The sequence below is a fragment of the Pseudorasbora parva genome, chromosome 25, assembly GCF_024679245.1.
Source record: "Pseudorasbora parva isolate DD20220531a chromosome 25, ASM2467924v1, whole genome shotgun sequence".
NCBI classification, from domain to species: Eukaryota; Metazoa; Chordata; class Actinopteri; order Cypriniformes; family Gobionidae; genus Pseudorasbora; species Pseudorasbora parva.
This window is the reverse complement of record NC_090196.1, coordinates 2,656,127-2,676,028: the sequence shown is the minus strand read 5'-3', so window position 1 is coordinate 2,676,028 and position 19,902 is coordinate 2,656,127. Positions and strand designations below refer to the sequence as shown.

General features: G+C 43.9%; 1 protein-coding gene across 1 annotated transcript in view; it reads left to right on the top strand.

The window, feature by feature from the left end:
* The window catches only part of LOC137065080 (NACHT, LRR and PYD domains-containing protein 3-like), a 74,709-nt gene extending 56,149 nt beyond the window's left edge, over window positions 1-18,560 (top strand). Inside the window, exons 5-7 of the mRNA XM_067436646.1 lie at window positions 11,676-11,849; window positions 11,933-11,979; window positions 18,025-18,560. Coding sequence (XP_067292747.1) covers window positions 11,676-11,849; window positions 11,933-11,979; window positions 18,025-18,560 — 757 coding nt within the window. The remainder of the gene's footprint in view (window positions 1-11,675; window positions 11,850-11,932; window positions 11,980-18,024) is intronic.
* The last annotated feature ends 1,342 nt before the right edge of the window (window positions 18,561-19,902 follow it).

Here is a 19,902-nt window from a genome sequence, read left to right as displayed (position 1 = left end):
CGCAGCAGGAGATCTAACGTGCGGTTAGTCGGCCTCAGGGAAGGTGCTGAGGGAGATGATTGCATTGCCTTTTTGAAGGCGAATCTGCCCAAATAGATACCCTCCATCGTGAACAGAGAGATCAGAATCGAACGTGCACCCGCATCTATTCAGATAAGCAGTCTAACCGCACTCCGCACGGTTATATTCAAACTGCTGGACTACACCGACAGACAGGCTATCCTTAAAGGGGCGAGGGCCGTATACCCAGTCAAATTCGCCTTATTCACCTGGCGGCCATTTTGAAAACTCTAACGCCGTTGAGGGGTTCCGGTACACAAACCCGGAAGCTGGACTCTGATACTGTACAAATCAGTAGCAGCATTCTGTTTCACTGCACTTCGTCACTCAGGAAAAAATCCTACAGAGGACAAACCTTTCACCGTTTTCCAGAGGATAAGGGATTACATGGAGAGTGGATTAAAAAAATATCAGAAGGGATCCTGGTCGTCATTTCTGCATTTTACTACAGACGAAGTTCGAAAGACTCAAGCAATAGCAAGACTGGGACATGTCAAGTCAGCTTTATTTAGCGCTTTTACAATGCCGATTGTTCCAAAGCAGCTTCACGGTGTTAAACAGGACAATATTGCAACAAAATTTGATTCGGCTGTAGTCATTCTGGAGAAAACGGTGATGTTATCAGCTTATTTTAATTTATCATATAGTGTCAATGTGGGCAGATCAGTATTATAGTTGATACAGTTAATTTACATGTGGGAGATATGTGTATTTATAAGCTACTGGATCTTCATATATGTAAAATAAAATGTCCATTTATCTAAAGAATAAAGTACAATTTTATTACACATGGATGATGTCTTTCATAACTTTACAACTGGTCAGAACATCAGAAAGAAATAAGTCATTCAAAAACATTGATAGGCACACTGGTCTAGGTTTGTAAATGGTAACTATGTACATTTATTGGTATGGAGGAATACAAATGGCCTGCTTGTATATTGTAAGTATGGAAAAACGTACCAGAAAAGGGCAGAACATTAGAAATTACATTAGGACCAAAATAAAAAAACATTAACAACAAAAAAACTATATACATAAACATATTATCAGTGATGTATTACATGATTTTGTTACACACAGCAGGCAGAAAGTGAGTGACACAGAATGCTGCTACTGATTAGTACTGTATCGGAGTCCAACTTCCGGGTTTGTGTACCCCACAACGGCGTTAGAGTTTTCAAAATGGCCGCCAGGTGAATAAGGCGAATACAGCAGATACATTTTTCATTTCTTCCTGGACTACAGTGCAGACACTACTAAGAAAAGGAAGGCTTTCACTGAAATACGAAAGAAGATGGATACTTTCAGAATGCAGTCATTTCTCCTATTCCCTGCCGCACTCAAGGTCATTGATGCAGGGAGACAACACCTCTTTCGATCGCCACTGGAGGCCGAGCAGTATCTTCTGTCTTCACGGCCTGGGCACGACATCACTGCGCCAGTGGGACTACCTCCTCAACTGGACCGCTGTGCTGATATGGATACGGAACAGTCCATTGCTGAGTAGAGATAAATAATCTATACGCGAACGCACTGTATGCTGTCGGCATTTTATTTTATTCTCCTTGTTTACTACTTTATTTTTGCCCACAAATGTTGTTATGAAGGTAGGTCCTTTATTTAATTTTTTTCTTGTTAACCCCCTGAGTAGGGGCGATATTTATTTTGAATAGTTTTTATTAGGCTACGATCATAAACCCTTCTCCACCCCAGCAAATTTCTATTTAGTAGTGGTTGGGACCAGAGGTGGGTAGTAACGAATTACATTTACTTCGTTACATTTACTTGAGTACATTTTTTGGGTAACTTGTACTTTTAGAGTATATTTAAAAATGGTTACTTTTACTTTTACTCAAGTACATTTCTTGTGAAAAAAACTGTACTTTTACTTCGTTACATTCGGTGGCGTTCCTCCGCTGTCAATGGTGATAATTAAATATATATTTTAAAATAAGTTATGACTTGTTCACAAGCCTCGCGAAACGTTGGAGAGGCTGCTTCACGAGAGGTGGATACGCATCACCCGCATAAAATTAGCACGTGTTTAGTCAGAAGATGATGGCCGAAGCAGAGGAAGATGTGTGTGAGCTACGGCAGATCACCCATACGTGGCTTCAAGTTCAGCCTGTTTTCATTCCAAGATGTCATAAAGAACAGTTTCATAATTTAATGCATGCTGTGTGCACCAATATGAACTGACATCTCAGCATACAATAAATCCAGCTCCAACCTGAGAAAACAGCGGTAAGTGTAACAATGATGCCTATATTTGAACACTATTAATGGTAATTTGGTAACTATGGGCACTTTTCCTTTATTGTAATACTATTTCACACACTGTCCGAGTGTTTTCCTCATATGCGCTCTTGTGCAAGCATTGACAAATCGTTTGAATCCTCCGAACACACGTCCACAAACAAACTTTCACATCTGCACATTTACATATCTTTTTTTTTATCATAAAACGAGCAACCTCATTGGCAAAATGTACCTGTGACAATGTTTTTGCAAACCACAAAATACGTACCAATACACACTGCAGGAATTCCAACAGAAATGAACACTATAGGCAGAACAACTGCATTTTTTTTTAGTCTATGGTTTGTAAACTAAAACATTTTGAATTTTGCGTCACAGCTCCATGTTCTGCTTTTCTGATTCACCAGACTTGCCCGATAGCTCAGCTGATACAGATTTGAATTTGCAATGCGAAAAGCTTGGGAACGAACCCCGTGAAGAACGAGTCATGATAAAAGAGCTCAAAGACGAGTTCTAAACACAAGCTAAAAATACATGGACACAATTTTATTTTTGTCACATTTGCTTTTGTTAACACTTTCGGGTAGGTTTAGTGTGGGTGTACGTTAAAAACACAACGTAGGCTAACAAAACATGTCAGATTGACGCAAATCTGTTCTGGAAAAAAATAAGCTTTTAGCGACACCCAGTGGACATTTCACTTTGAAACTGTCGCAATATGTACGTATTGGTACATATTTTGTGGTTTGCAAAAACGTTGCCATAGGTACTGATGAGATCAGGCTAAAAATGAAACAAATTGAATAGCCTAATGTGACATCTTGTATTTATACACATATCCGGACCGACACAGTCTGCTGTGTATATATAAATTTAAAAATGGGACTGTATTTTTAAGAATGCATATACTTATAATATATAATTGGAGGTGTGTGAAAGCTCTCTAAGTAGTCTGAAATTCAGGGTTTTTTGATCTTATCAATCAGATCGAAAGTAACTAGTAACTAAGCACTTGAGTAGTTTTTCATCTAATACTTTTTTACTCTTACTCAAGTAACTATTAAGATTGTTACTTTTACTTTTACTTGAGTAAATATTTCCGTAAGTACTTGTACTTTTACTTGAGTAAAGATTTTGGCTACTCTACCCACCTCTGGTTGGGACCACACTGCAATCGAGCAGTCACGGCTCTTGTAATGTCTAGTTCCCTTTCGGGGAACTCGAGCTGCGTCGAAACGCTGTGAGAACGCCTCTGCGTTAATGCGTCGTGAAGCGCCTGTAGAACCATTCCATCGGAAAAAAGATTGATCGTCGGCGTGATGACGTCATCGACCGGAAGCTATAAAACGTCCGCGAAAACAAACAGGAACTAGCTTCTGAGCCTTCAGCAAGCGATCTGTGTGAACCTGTCTGTCTATTTGGTGTTTTTGTCTGTCTATATTCAGAGATTTTCCACCCTTTTTGTTAAATATCCTTATATTAACAAGAAAAAGAGAAAATAAAATAGATAGAAATGGCGAGTGAGAGCAGCAATTTCAGAAAGTGTGTTCCTCCCTGCCCACGCTACATCACGGGTGGGGATACACACTCTCTCTGTGTTGCCTGCTTGGGAGCGCAGCATGCCCAGGCAGCCCTGAGGGGGCTGCTTGCGAGCATTGCGAGAGATTTTCGCTGAGAACGCTGCGCTCCCGCCGGGCACTCTTCGAGGAGGGTGCCTCGGCTCGTGTTCCCCGCGGCTCTGGTCCCGCTGCTGCCGAGGCAGAGCGGAGGCTGCAGTCGTGGGGTTCACAATTGGATGTTGCAGAGGGGTTTGAGACGGGCGCTGCCTTATCTCTGCCCTCACCTGCTCCATCCAGCGGCTCTTCTCGGGGCTTGGAAGCACGCATTGCGGTTTCTTCCCCCCCCGAGAGAGTCGCCGGTGCTCCAACTATCCAGCTCCGAGGAGGTGGGCGTTGAGAGCATCGTGACTGAAGACTCGCCACTTCAGTCCCCTGCGCGTTGAGGTTTTAAGCTGTGGCCAGATTAAATATCGACTGGCCCATTGAGAGATCAGAGGCAGGAAGAAAAGATCTAGTAAATTAGATGAAAGATTCCTGCCCGCTCGCGCTTCAGAACCTCAGCGACGGGGCCTGCCATTCTTCCATGATTTGCACACCGAGGTGGCAAAATCATGGAGGAGACCGGCGTCATACCGTGTGTTCAGCCCTCAGACTTCGGTCTATAGTAACATCATGGGGCTGAAGCACTACGGTTATGGGGCGATGCCGAAGATCGAAGAGACGCTTGCGAGCTATCTCTCGCCTTCAGCTGCATCGTCCCTGACATTTACCCTCCGAAGGAAATCGGTGCTTACCTCAGCACACGGTACCCGTCTTCCTTCGGTGCCCACAGGGGGCCGCGCTGCTAACCCCGCCGCAATGTCAGGGCGCAGAGGGTCTCCGCGGGCCACCTGAGGGTGGTCCGCCCCCTCCTCGGAGGGCATGCGAGCAGTCAGGTCAGGTGTTCCCTGCCGGTTCGCCGTTTCAGGGCACTGCACTCGCTGCTCAAATTTCACCAGACGCCAGCCTCGAGAGGCTGGTTCCCTTAGTTTCCCCTCCGTGGGAAGACGGTGCTTACCTCAGCATACGGTACCCGTCTTCCTTCGGTACCCTCAAGGGGCCGCGCTGCCAACCCCGCCGCTATGTCGGGGCGCAGAGGGTCTCCGCGGGCCACCTGAGGGTGGTCCGCCCCCTCCTCGGAGGGCAGGGGAAACAAAAGGATGCTGAGGGTAGTCCCCTCCGAAGGGAAATGGTGTTTACCTCTGCCTACGGTACCCGTTTTCCTGCAGCGCCCTCTGGGGGCCGCGCTGCCAACCCCGCTGCAATGATGGGGCGCAGACGGTCCCCGCGGGCCACTCGAGGGTGGTCCGCTCCCCCTTCGGGGGGCTCCCGAGCAGTCAAGTCAGTCGTTCCCTGCCGGTCCGCCGCTTCAGGGCACTGTGCTTGTTGCTCAAAGTACACCAGAGGCCAGCCTCGAGAGGCTTGTTCCCTTAGTAGATTTTCTAGACGAGTGGAAACGTCTATCAAATATATCTCATTGGGTCCTGCAGATAATAGAAAGGGGTATGCCATTCAATTCAAAAGTCGGCCACCTCCTTTCAGCGGTGTCCTACCTACAGAGGTGGGCCCGGAGCAGGCTCTGGTAATGGCACAGGAAGTAGAGACACTCCTGCAAAAAGGGGGCTATAGAAAGGGTTCCCCTCCCAGCAGGGAGTCTGGCTTTTACAGCCGTTACTTCATCGTGCCGAAGAAGGATGGGGGCTTACGCCCGATATTAGATCTGCGACTATTAAATCGCTCGGTGGCCAAGCTCAAATTCAAGATGCTTACACTCAGACAGATTGTATCGCAGATCAAGTCGGAGGATTGGTTTGTCACCATAGACCTCAAAATGCGTATTTTCATGTCTCCATCCTTCCACATCACAGGAAGGTCCTGAGGTTTGCCTTCGGGGGAGAGGCATACCAATATCGGGTACTTCCCTTCGGTCTAGCACTGTCACCCCGCACGTTCACCAAGTGTGTGGATGCAGCTCTGGCGCCGTTGCGTCTGCAGGGCATCCGCATACTGAACTATATCGACGACTGGCTGATTCTAGCGAATACAGAGCAGATGGTGGTTCAGCATCGAGATGCTGTTCTCGCCCATATGTCAAAACTGGGGTTGAGGCTGAACGCCAAGAAGAGTGTGCTTTCTCCGGCTCAGAGAACCACTTTTCTAAGTGTGAACTGGGATTCGGTAATTATGCGGGCGCAATTATCGCCAACACGCATAACATTGATCCTGGCAGCAATCAAAGAACAGAAGCTAGGCCGGGCCGTCACTGTGAAACAGTTCCAGAAACTGTTAGGTCTCATGGCAGCAGTGTCCAACGTGATAACTTTTGGCCTACTGTACATGAGGTCACTGCAGTGGTGGTTTAAAACAAAAGGATTCTCCCCGAGGGGAAATCCGCTCCGCACGATCAAAGTCACGCGGCGATGCCTACGTGCTCTGGTCATGTGGAAAAACCCGGGGGTTTTTATCTCAGGGTCTCGTGTTGGGGGCTCATGTTCGTCGCGTAATGCTAACGACAGACGCCTCTCTCACGGGCTGGGGGGCGATCATGAGTGGTCGCTCGTCCCAGGGTCTATGGCAGGAACATCAGCGGCACTGGCACATAAATCGGCTAGAGATGCTCGCAGTGTTTCTTGCATTGAAACAGTTCCTGCCCGACCTCAGGGGCCACCATGTGTTAGTCAGGTCAGACAACACATCGGTGGTCGCCTACATAAATCACCAGGGGGGTCTGAGGTCCCGTCCGTTGGACAAATTGGCACATCGGATCCTCCTGTGGGCCCAGGGGAAATTGCTGTCAATCAGAGCAGTATATATCCCCGGGGTCCTGAATCAGGAAGCAGACAGCCTGTCGAGGCAGGGGCCGAGGCCCGGGGAATAAAGACTCCACCCAGAGGTGGTGGAGCTCCTATGGAAGGTATATGGGAGAGCAGAAATAGAAAAAGCCTATTTGCTTCGGCGGAGAATTCTCACTGCCCGCAGTGGTTTTCTCTGACCCATCCAGCCCCGCTGGGGTTGGATGCCATGGTACAGGAGTGGCCGAGGCTACCTCTGTACGCCTTCCCCCCGATTGTCTTGCTTCCAGGGGTTCTGGAGAGGGTACGCCGGGACGGGGCCCAGGTACTTCTAGTGGCTCCGTACTGGCCGACCCGAGTATGGTTTTCGGACCTGATATCTCTCCTGGAAGGCTCTCCGATGGAGATTCCGACCAGGAGGGATCTACTCTCTCAGGCGGGCGGGAGATTCCTGCACCCACGCCCAGAGATGTGGAAACTGTGGGCCTGGCCTCTGAGGGGGCTAGGCTCATAGAGGAAGGTCTCTCGGCCGAGGTCGTAGAGACCATCCTTCACTCCAGAGCTCCGTCCACGAGGAAACTGTACGCTCTGAAATGGAAACTTTTCTCAGCATGGTGCAGAGAACGCCAGTGGGACCCAGTTAACTGCCCGGTTGGTACAGTGCTGGAGTTTCTGCAGGCAAGGTTCTCGGCAGGGTTGACCCCCTCCACAATAAAGGTGTACGTGGCGGCCTTGGGTGCCTTCCACGTCCCTTTGGGTGGAGTGTCTTTGGGAAGACACCCTCTGATTACACGTTTCCTCCGTGGCACTTTAAGGTTGAGGCCTGTTATGCACTCGAGGGTCCCAGCATGGGACTTAGCCATTGTTTTGCGGGGCTTGTCCGAGCCTCCGTTTGAACCCTTGGAGGAGGTTTCGGATAAGTTCCTCACCCTCAAGACTATATTCCTTTTGGCTATTTCATCTCTCAAAGAATAGGAGATGTACAGTCCCTGTCTGTAGGGCCCTCATGTCTAGAGTTGGCGCCAGGGATGGTGGAAGCCTTTCTACATCCCAGGCCGGGTTATGTCCCCAAGGTTCCTACGAGCCCACGGGGCCCCATTACTCTTCAAGCGTTCTGGCCTCCTCCTTTCACGACGTCAGACCAGGAAAGATTAAATCTGCTGTGCCCTGTTAGGGCGTTGGATACATATGTCCACAGAGCTGCCCTGTGGAGAAAGACTGATCAGTTATTTGTCTGTTTCGGGCCCCTAAGAAGGGGGCCCCTGTATCTAAGCAGAGGATGAGCAAGTGGGTGGTCGAGGCCATTTCACTTGCTTATGAGGCGGCTGGGCAGCCGTCTCCACTGGCTGTCCGGGCGCATTCTACCAGGGGTATGGCTGCTTCGAAAGCACTTTTGTCGGGGGCTTCCCTCCATGATATTTGCAAGGCGGCCGGATGGTCGTCTCCACTACCTTCGTCAGGTTCTACGAACTAGACCTGGCATCTACTGTTGGGGCGCAGGTACTCTCGTAACCGTGTGCGCTTCGGCTTCACACATACGAGACACTTGGTCCTATGGCGTTGTGGGTATAAGCGTTCTCACAGCGTTTCGACGCAGCTCGAGTTCCCCGAAAGGGAACGTCTCAGGTTACGTATGTAACCCTAGTTCCCTGAGGGAACGAGACGCTGCGTCGCTTTGCCATACTCCCGGCGTGTCCGTGATCACTTACTTCAGGCTTTATCAGAAGTTAGTTCCTGTTTGTTTTCGCGGACGTTTTATAGCTTCCGGTCGATGACGTCATCACGCCGACGATCGATCTTTTTTCCGATGGAATGGTTCTACAGGCGCTTCACGACGCATTAACGCAGAGGCGTTCTCACAGCGTTTCGACGCAGCGTCTCGTTCCCTCAGGGAACTAGGGTTACATACGTAACCTGAGACGTTTTACGCTAGCCAGAGGGTTTCAAATATCCTCGCGGCTTGCAAACTGTATGTACATAGTTTGGTTTATGTTTATTTGTGTTCTGTTCGTGGCAGCAACTGGCTAACATGTACAATTCTCTTTAAATGTTTTTCGAGGTCTGGGCTTCTTTACGCTCTCTTCCTTCTCTCTACCTGTACACATCTACTCTTAACATCTTGAGGTGTGGGGGGGGGGGTTAAATTCACCAGTAAAACACACTCGTTGCTTTGAATTTTTGCGACATAAAGATGTATCTATTGCATTGCTCCAAGAAACGCATTTAAAAGATGAAGACCTTCACCGCTTTCAAAATAAAACTTACAAGATATTGGCAAGTTCGTGTGCTTTGAATAAATCCAAGGGTGTCTTAATTCTACATAAGAGATCACATAAATTATCTATGGATGCAATGGGTAAAGATGACTGTGGTAGATTCATATATGCAGCCATTAGAATTATTAATACTAAAGTCTTCTTAACATCCATATATGCACCAAATGTATGTGACCATCATTTTATGGAGAATGTTTCTGGAACTTTTATTAAGTTTAACCGATGCACACAATCAAATAAATGCATATCTGCACCAGTGCCATTAAAGGCATCATGTGTATACATCAGTTCTGAACAATAGCCATTTATAAAATATATGAACGATGACCCATAGTAAACATAAGGCATTTTTACCTAAAGTCATAGTATTAGAAACTCATAGTCTAATGGCAGAAATGTCTGCTGCTTCAGAGAGTAATCCGTCACATTACATAAGTGCTACTGACTTCTTGGTGGAATATGTAAGGATGGAAAAAAATAGCAGATGCCGAAATGTGTAATCAAGGAACAAGGACTCTGAGAAAACAAAGGAAATTAATAGGGATGCACGATATTATCGGCACGACATCGGAATCGGCCGATAAACGCTTAAAATATAAAAATCGGCATCGGCCGATATGAAAACATTATGCCGATATGCCTTGCCGATATGATAGCGTGTTGATATGCGCCTGCAATAACTCACGTGTGCAAGGAGTGCTACAGCGATAAGACCATGTCAGCACTGCGGTCATTCTTCAAGTGAAAACAAGAAAATACATTGCATGTACAGTGATTTATATTGACTGTTTTTAAATGCTGCCTTGAATTTCTGAATGCACGTACAGAAGGACTTGACCGTCAGCAGCAGATTTGCCACGTTTTCATAACAAAACTAGCCCAAAACAAGCCCAATCGCGTCTCCCCACTCTCTAGCGCGTGCGGCAGCCTCCACAGCAGCAGAAGCTCCTCCAGGTCCTAGTGCCCTCCATCTAGACCGCTATATATTTATACATGTAGTGTGGGCGCTGTTGTTACAGTAATACAATGAAAAGTAGAATACACAAATAAATTGAAGTTACTTCTTGTTCTGAATAAACAAATCAGTAATGATGTCATAAATCACAAGCATGACACTTGTAAATGAAATACTTTTATATACAGTGTATTAATCTGTAATAAAATTTTACGAAATGGATGATGAAAAATAATCCAAGGAGCTCTACAATAATTGTAGAATTAAAAGACAGCATCAATGGATGTCATGCCACCCCCACTTCATGTGCACAAACGTTAAATCCAAAAATACAATATTTAGGTTACAGCTGCATCTGGGGTGAAAAATTACTGACTTTATTATTGTTATTTTCAGAGCTTTTAATATACTCTTATCATAAAAATAACTTTATTAACATTTATTTATCTTCAACAAGAATCCTTTTAGTAAGGATACCTCAGAAATCTGAAACCAGAATGAAAAAAAAAATGTTTTTGCTCAAAATGGTGTTGTTTCCAAACAAAGGAAAAAAATAAACATATATCGGCATCGGCATCGGCCAAAATGAGCTGAAAAATACCGGCATATCGGATATCGGCAAAAATCCAATATCGTGCATCCCTAGAAATTAACTTCTGAGCTCATTCATACATTAGTGTCTCCGTCGTTGACGACATATCACACTGAGCGAATCATCTACGAATAACACTAATATAATGCCTTTCCTTTCACCTGAAACTTCTCCCAAACTCCTGCTCCCCCATATTGAGATCACCTGAAATGCACCAGAAATCTCTTTGTAACAATGTCAATCCTCACTATACAGTATTTTATGTGTTTGATATCATTTGAAATGTCTCAGTGCGACTGGTACAAATATCTCATCTCCACAGAAGTAAACTAGAACATCATAAATGTTTTAAGAGTTTAAAGATACCTTGCCTTTGTGTATGGTGGGTGTGGCTTTCAGCCATTTGGCCTCTCATCCATACAAGTCTATAGGACTTGATTAATGCAAATTCCCATTGTGAACTGTTTACATTTGAAAGAGTTTATAAATCTGGTCTGGGTATTTAAAGAAATGTTGCACGGAGCTCAGGGCTCGATTCTGTAGTCAGGTCAGCCCGTAATGCTGGATGTTTCAAGATAGCCAGCATTATGTAATTTTTATAAGTCAGGTATATATTTCATTCTTTTCTTCAGAGTATTTGATGTATATGGATTAGGCTACCTTTGAATTGATTATGTAATTGGCATTATACATTTACCTGACTGTTAATAAATTGTTACACTTTGATTTATTCTGACTTGCTCTGGAATTATTCAGGTTATGAACGGGCATAATATCAACAAAGGGTTAAACGAAATGTGTAGTTAGTGGCAAATTTGACACATCCTATTTGCTCACAACTCTTTGCATTCATTGAAGACTTAAACTCATGTAATGGTGCATTCACACTTGCCATGTTTGGTTTGATTAAAACTAACCATGGTGCGAATGCTTGGTTAGTGCCGTTAATTTGAACATATGTGAACGCTTCCATCCGAACCCTGGTGCGCATCAAACAAGCTGACCGAGGCCCCTAAAAAGACGGGTGTTGGTCCGCTTCCAAACAAAGTCTGGTGCGGTTCGATCGATATATGTGTATGTTTTTGTGAGACAAGTAAAGAGAACTAGATAGATGACGAGGCTGTTTTTATCCATCTGTAGGTTGTCTGGCTGTATGGTGACAGAGGAAGGCTGTGGTTTTCTGTCTTCAGCTCTGAGTTCAATCCCCTCACACCTGAGAGAGCTGGATCTGAGCTACAATCACCTAGGAGATTCAGGAGTCAAGCTGCTCTCTGAAAAACTGGAGGATCCAAACTGCTCACTACAGATAGTCAAGTGTGTCAAACACTGATACTGACATAGTTAATGTGTGTGTGCATGATGCATATGTACATTAATGTGTGTTTGTGTGTTTATAGTGTTGATCATGGAGGGGAGATCAGGATCACAGCAGGACCACGAAAGTGTATGTCTACAAACACACACACACACACACACACACACACACACACACACACACACACACACACACACACACACACACAAATATACTTAAACAAACACACACACATATACACACACACAAGTTGGATTTTTGTATTGTTGTGGCAAAAAAATATGTTAACTCCGTTGCATTTCTGAATTAGAGACAAGCCATAGCCGATTGTGTGTTTATAAAGATTTAATCCTTGCAAGAATGAATTCACAGTCAACACAACCAGGTAATGCCTGCATCGAGTGTGAACTGAGGAAACAAAAGAAGGCCCAAGCTTTTATACCCTTCATTCTCCCAGTATGTTTCCGTACAGGGGGGAGGTAAGAAACACACACAAATGCCCCCCCCCCCCTTCTGTCTTAGAACTAATTTAAATGAAAAGCAACAAACAATGGTCTTTAGCAACAAACAATGGTCTTTAAAAGCAACAAACAATGGTCTTAGATTAGCCGACACCTCTGATGAGGGAAAACTCTCAAACTAGGGTCCACGCCACTACCCCCTGGGTTTCAAAAGACACTGTCTTATGGTGTTTTATTATGGTAGAAACAGATGTTGACTTCTTGTGTGAACTCAAACATAAATTATTAAAATTTCTTCAACAGTATCTTTGTGGGGACTTGCCATATCCTTCTATTGTTTTATATTGATCTAACATATTTTCTGTCCCCTAAGCCCATACCCCTAAACCTACCAATCACATAAATGTTTTTCATTTCTCCATTTCTCAAAGACTTTCTCCATTTCTACAATTTTAAAAGGTCCCATGGCATGGATTTTTTATTATTATTTTATAATGTTTCCTGAGGTGTACTTATATTGTTAGTATGGTATTTACATAAAAAAATGTCATAATTTAGAAATAAAAAACATTTTTTCTATACTGATAATAGCCCTCTGGCATTAAAGTTCTGTTTCAAGGGGTGTGTCTGCTGTGAGACATCAGTGAAAACACCCACTGTTGTGACTGGCTGACAGAAATGATATTATGTGGCGGAGGGGGCGTGGTTTAGTCAGGCACGAGCTGGAGCAACAGCACTGCCAGTCCAGAGAGACTGAGAGCTGGGGAAAGATTGCTGAGAAAGTGTTATTGTTTGGAGATGTAGAGAGCGCTGTGAGCACGAGTTTATTTTGTTTGTATCTGAAAGCTCTGAATAAACACGAGTGAACTTTGCAAAGTTATTTCTTTCACAAAATGCTTTCACCACAACTAACAACAAACACGACACCGACAGGAATACAGTATGATTTTCGGTTGAGCATAACAGCATCATTCATTATAACGGCAGTTTGGGCAAGTGTGCACTGCAGATATACGTGTGATTGACAGAGCCGAACATTATAAAGAGTGTTCTTAAATAACACTTAAATAACAGTTTTGTTTCATGGTATTAACAGAAACGATGTGAAGTTGGTGGTTTTAGTCACTGATTTGATTCACTGATGCATCGAGACGGCCAGCGGCGGGACTGACAGTATTAAACGATTTAGAAAGAAAGTCTGTGTGAACTTGAATGATTAGCTACACATCAGAAATCACTGATCCCAGATCAGGCATTAATGAACACTGTTACTCACTGTCTGTGGCGGTGCTGTTGAATCCATGTGGTAAAGCATGACATCACTACTGACATAACTGCTAAAACAACATACTACCACAACAAAATCAACAAATGCTCTGACTCTCGCAAACTCTTTAAAACATTCTCCTCTCTCCTTTGTCCTCCTCCTCCCCCTCCTTCGTCAACTCTTACAGCTGATGACTTTGCATCATTTTTCACAAACAAAACATCTCTCATCAGCAACCAGTTCTCCTCATCACAAACTGACACACACATCTCAACAACTGACACGAACACGCTTCCATCCTTCTCTCTGCTCTCCGAGGCGGATATTTCTAAACTCATCCTTTCCAATCACCCTACTACCTGTCCATTTGATCCTATACCCACTCACCTCCTTCAGGCTATTTCTTCTTCAATCACTCCTGCACTCACTCACATTGTCAACACTTCTCTTCTCACAGGAACCTTTCCCACAGCATTTAAGCAGGCTCGGGTAACCCCACTGCTTAAGAAACCCTCTCTGAATCCAGCACTTTTAGAAAACTACCGACCGGTATCCCTTCTGCCTTTCATTGCAAAGACCCTTGAGCGAGTTGTGTTCAATCAACTCTCTATGTTTCTTGAACGGAACAACCTCCTAGACAACAACCAATCCGGCTTCAAAAGCGGCCATTCGACTGAGACTGCCTTGCTCTCGGTAACCGAGGCACTGAGAATGGCAAAAGCAGCTTCCAAATCCTCAGTGCTCATTCTGCTGGATCTGTCTGCTGCTTTTGACACAGTTAACCACCAGATCCTCCTGTCAACACTTAAGAGGACGGGGATCTCAGGATCTGCTCTCCAGTGGTTCAGGTCTTACCTCTCTGGTAGGTCCTACAGGGTGTCATGGAGAGGTGTAGTGTGTAAGTCACATCATCTAGATACTGGGGTTCCCCAGGGCTCAGTCCTTGGACCACTTCTCTTCTCCATCTACATGTCATCATTAGGTTCTGTCATTCAGAAACACAGCTTCTCCTATCACTGCTATGCTGATGACACTCAACTCTACTTCTCATTTCAACCAGACGATCCTACAGTCAGTGTTCGTATCGCTGCCTGTCTGACAGACATTTCTGACTGGATGAAAGAGCATCATCTTAAACTCAATCTTGCAAAGACAGAATTACTTGTTTTCTCAACCAACCCAGCACTTCATCAAAATTTCTCCATTCAGCTTGGTTCATCGACCATAACTCCATCAAGGACAGCCAGGAACCTTGGAGTTGTGATTGATGACCAGTTAAACTTCACTGACCACATTACTGCAACCGCCCGGTCCTGCAGATTTGCTTTATACAACATTAGAAAGATTAGACCCTTCCTATCAGAACAGGCTGCACAACTCCTGGTTCAAGCTCTTGTTCTCTCCAGACTGGACTATTGTAATCCTCTTCTGGCTGGGCTTCCAGCATGCACTATCAAACCCTTGCAGCTGATCCAGAATGCAGCGGCGAGAGTGGTCTTTAATGAGCCGAAGAGAGCGCGTGTTACGCCTCTCTTCATCAAACTGCACTGGTTGCCAATGACTGCTCGCATCAAATTCAAGGCACTAGTTATCGCCTACAAAACAACCACTGGCTCTGCACCAATATACCTAAGCTCACTTGTTCAGACTTACACACCCTCCAGAAGCTTGCGTTCTGCGAGTGAGCAGCACCTCGTGGTTCCATCCCAAAGAGGCATGAAATCGCTCTCGCGGACATTTTCCTGGACCGTTCCCACCTGGTGGAATGACCTGCCGATCTCAAATTTGTGCTGCCGAGTCTGTAGCCATTTTTAAAAAACATCTTAAGACACATCTTTTCCAATTGCACTTGACCAATACAGAATAGCACTTACATTTACATTTACATTTAATCATTTGGCAGACGCTTTTATCCAAAGCGACTTACAAAAAAGGGGAGAGTAATAGAAGCAACGGAACAGACAAGGCCAAAAACCTGTAAGAGCTGTAAGAAATCTCAATTAATTAGCACAATACACAACAATTTTTTTTTTTTTTTTTTTTTTTAAAGACAGACATCTACAACAAAAACTCACGTCCGCAAAGTGCCGAACACTGGATTTTTTTCCGTCCGTTTTTGTAAGTCGCTTTGGATAAAAGCGTCTGCTAAATGATTAAATGTAAATGTACTGATAAACTGAATCCATTCTCTACTAATTCTCTGGGCGGGAAAAGCAGAGGAAGGGGAGGAAACCTTTTCTGGTATAACGTCATAACAGGAGAATTCAAGATCAGCTCGTCTGGGCTCATTTACTCAAAGGCAGAGAAAGACAGCCAGAACTCGGTTTACACCTAGTCACTTTGGGACAATATTCAGGTCAGAGGAATATGTTCTTTCGTTCTTTGTTCTTTTCTCAGAGAAAAGCTTAACTCCAAGTCTTCCAGAATCGCAGTCAAAGCTGATTCGAAAGACCGCCGCCGTTCGCCAGTTTCTGTGTTTACTAGACAACAGAAGCACGCAAACGCAACTCGGCCGTCGTCATTATGGCCCAGCCCGCAGACTCTATACACGATGTGATTGGCCCGTCGCGATTGTGAGGACTACAGCTCAGAAGGGTATTTAGAGTTCCTAGACGACACTTGCGGGCAGATTAAATTTGCTTCCGCTAGAGTGCATCTAGATTTCTAGGCTAGAGGAACACATATTAATGCTGAAAACCTTATAAAATTCATGCCATGGGACCTTTAAATAAGCATAATTTATTAATTTTTCTCATTTGGACCCCTGGATGGTCCCACAGTGATCTCTGGTTTTACTACCAAATGTCCCCACAATGGAGCCCAGCTAACAAAATGAGCCCAGTTTCTATAATGTTAAAATGTCCAGTTTTCTTGTTATTAATATAATGTTGTTTAAAGGTTACAGTAACGTCAATACAACATGCAAGAATGAGAAGATTATTACAAGAAAGTTAAGGTTATACTTCCACACAATTAAGAATCATGTAATTGTGCCTTTTTAAAACAATTTCTATTAGGAGTGAGCATTTTGTGCTCTTTATGCGGCGCGGGCACCTTGTGTTTTAACCGCTTGCTGCAGCCTGTGTTTTGTAGGAGCGCTCAGTGCCTGAGGTTGAAAAAAAATCAACTTTGAGCAGAAAAGCACCCAATGTCATTTGCTGTTCTTTTCCCGTTGTCTTGGGGTGTGATGAGATATTGTGTGATATTGCCAGACAGAGTGTGAGGGTGAAGTTAGGATAGGATATGCCACCGCTACATTTACATTACGCCTCCACTATCGTTTAGATTTTTATAGAAATAAAACTGTGATTTAAGTCTTGGATAACAGTTGCTTCAGTTCCATCAGCTCACCCAGCACAGGCTGCAGAGATGTTCGTAGTGTGCAGCAGGAATCAGAGTTACTGATCGCGTGATGAGGAGACTGACATGCCGCTTTAATATTGAGATTTGATTATGGTTGCACTTATTTTAAGACTAAGATAAAAGAGACGATCATTCAGGACAGAAGCCAGTCAGTTGAGTTTATGCAAAACCTTTTACAGCGCTTGAGTATTGTTGTCTTTTACTGCATATGATAATTAATACTCATTATAATAACTGAAGTGAACTGATGACATCACCAGAGCGGCTGTACAGCCGATTTAAATTCTGTTGCAATATTTTCCTGTTAACACTGTGAAGCTGCTTTTTATGGAGGACCAAACCTGCAGAAAATAAAAATAATTAAATGAATGAATGAATGAATGAATGAGTAAATAAATGAATGAATAAATAAATAAATATACACATATGTAGATTAATAAACAGATAAATAGATAAATAAATGCGATAATACATTTTTATTTTATTTTTCCATCTGCAACATGTAAATGAGGAGGGCGGTCCTTGTGTAGCTTCAGCGCAACATTGGTTGAGAGCTCACCACAGTCTGGAGCTCACGCACAGAATCGTCAGAGCAGCTAAGGAGAGTTATCAGTGAATGACGGCCGGATAGTTCTTTCACAGACACCAAACAACTTATCAATGTTTCCAGCAGTTTGACCCATTGAGAGTGAAGTTTCAAAGCTTTGACATTAAGGGAACATAAAACATTGCTTACGCCACACTGTATAGAGCAGAATTATGCCAGCTGTTTAGACTGTCCTTTTGATATCCCTGCCAGTCTTAGTCCACTAACACTCACACAGTCTCACACACACACACTCACACATACGGTCACTCACGCACGCAGTCAGTCACTCACGCACACACACGTGCACACACACACAGTCAGTCACTCACTCACTTACACTAATTCACACACTCACTCACTCACTCTCACACACACACACACACACACACACACACACACACACACACACACACACACACACACACACACACACACACACACACACACTTGTCTAGTGACTGTTGTTCTAGATGTTTTTCTCTTCTTGTGTTCAGATGCCTGTGATCTCACACTGGACCCAAACACAGCACACACTCGTCTCGTTCTGTCTGAGGAGAACAGGAAGGTGGAGTGTGTGTTTGAGCCTCAGCCGTATCCTGATCATCCAGAGAGATTTGATGAGTATCTTCAGGTTCTGTGTGGAGAGAGTCTGACTGGCCGCTGTTACTGGGAGGCTGAATGGAGCGGACGTGCTCATATATCAGTGACATATAAAGGAATCAGCAGGAAAGGAGCGAATAAATACTCTGTGTTTGGACTCAATGACAAATCCTGGAGTCTGCTCTGCTCTGATAACGTATTCATTGTCTGGCACAATTATAACAGGACATATATTCCTGACATCAGTTCATCCTCTCATAGAGCAGGAGTGTGTGTGGATGTGTCGGCCGGCACTCTGTCCTTCTACAGCGTCTCTGACACACACACACTCACACACTTACACACATTGAACACTACATTCACTGAACCCCTCTACGCTGGATTTAGGGTTAGTTATGATTCTTCAGTGTCTCTGTGTCAGATTAAATAACACACACACACACACACACATACACGTCTATATTAGCAAGGGGACCTGTTTTTCTAGTCATTTTGAAGAAACAAAAATGACATACAAAATTTTCTTTTGAGGTCCTTATTCATAATATAACTTCAAATAAGCATTTTTTTATTTTTTTAAAAATATGCCAAGAGGGGACCTGAACGATGTCTACCTATCCAACAGGGGACCTCCATAGACTCTAATGGAGCTGTGTGTGTGTGTGTGTGTGTGTGTGTGTGTGTGTGTGTGTGTGTGTGACAGATGTACCTATCCAACAGGGGACCTCCATTGACTCTAATGGAGCTGTGTGTGTGTGTGTGTGTGTGTGTGTGTGTGTGTGTGTGTGTGTGTGTGTGTGTGTGTGTGTGTGTGTGTGTGACAGATGTACCTATCCAACAGGGGACCTCCATAGTCTGCAGTGGAGCTGTGTGTGTGTGTGTGTGTGTGTGTGTGTGTGTGTGTGTGTGACAGATGTACCTATCCAACAGGGGACCTCCATTGACTCTAATGGAGCTGTGTGTGTGTGTGTGTGTGTGTGTGTGTGTGTGTGTGTGTGTGTGTGTGTGTGTGTGTGTGTGTGTGTGTGTGTGTGTGTGTGTGTGTGAGAGCTGGCAGTCAAGTCTGTCTTCATTATATATTGTTTTTTACATTATATTAAATGCAGTTAAGCTTCGTACAGACTATATAATGTGTCGAGTAATAATATGTCTTTTTATAATAATTGTGTTCTTTTGAATATACTGACAAGTATTTATTTGTAACCTAAAATATACTTTAATGCCATTTATTTTGAAGCTTATTTTTAAATATATTTATTACACAGTTGCAATAAAGTTACAAGATGTAACATCAAGTAACACACTACACTTAGTTAGTCCACAAGTCTTCTTGTGCTTTAGTATGTTAGTCAACACATTAAAATAAGTTAACTTGTTTACTCAGGCATCTGGTATCACAATAGGCACACACACACACACACACACACAATATACCTTAGACATAACACCTAATACATTACAGAAAAGTCATTTCTTTAAGAAATTCATTCTCTGTTGTGTCTTCATAATTACAGTATATGATCAGTCCACATCTCTCATTTAAGATTATTGTCAGGTACGCCAATGCATTTACATTTGTGCCTGATTGTATTAGCTGCCTATTCAAATATAGTTTCTGCTCTCTAAAATCCCCCCGAAATACTTTGTTCTTGAGATTTTAAGAGTGAGATTTGATTTCTTGCACCACTTTAAAAAATAAAATAAATCAAGGACTGGACAAGCAGAAATTGTTCTTTAGGGTTAGAGGTCCCCTGTTAGATAGTAAATCACGA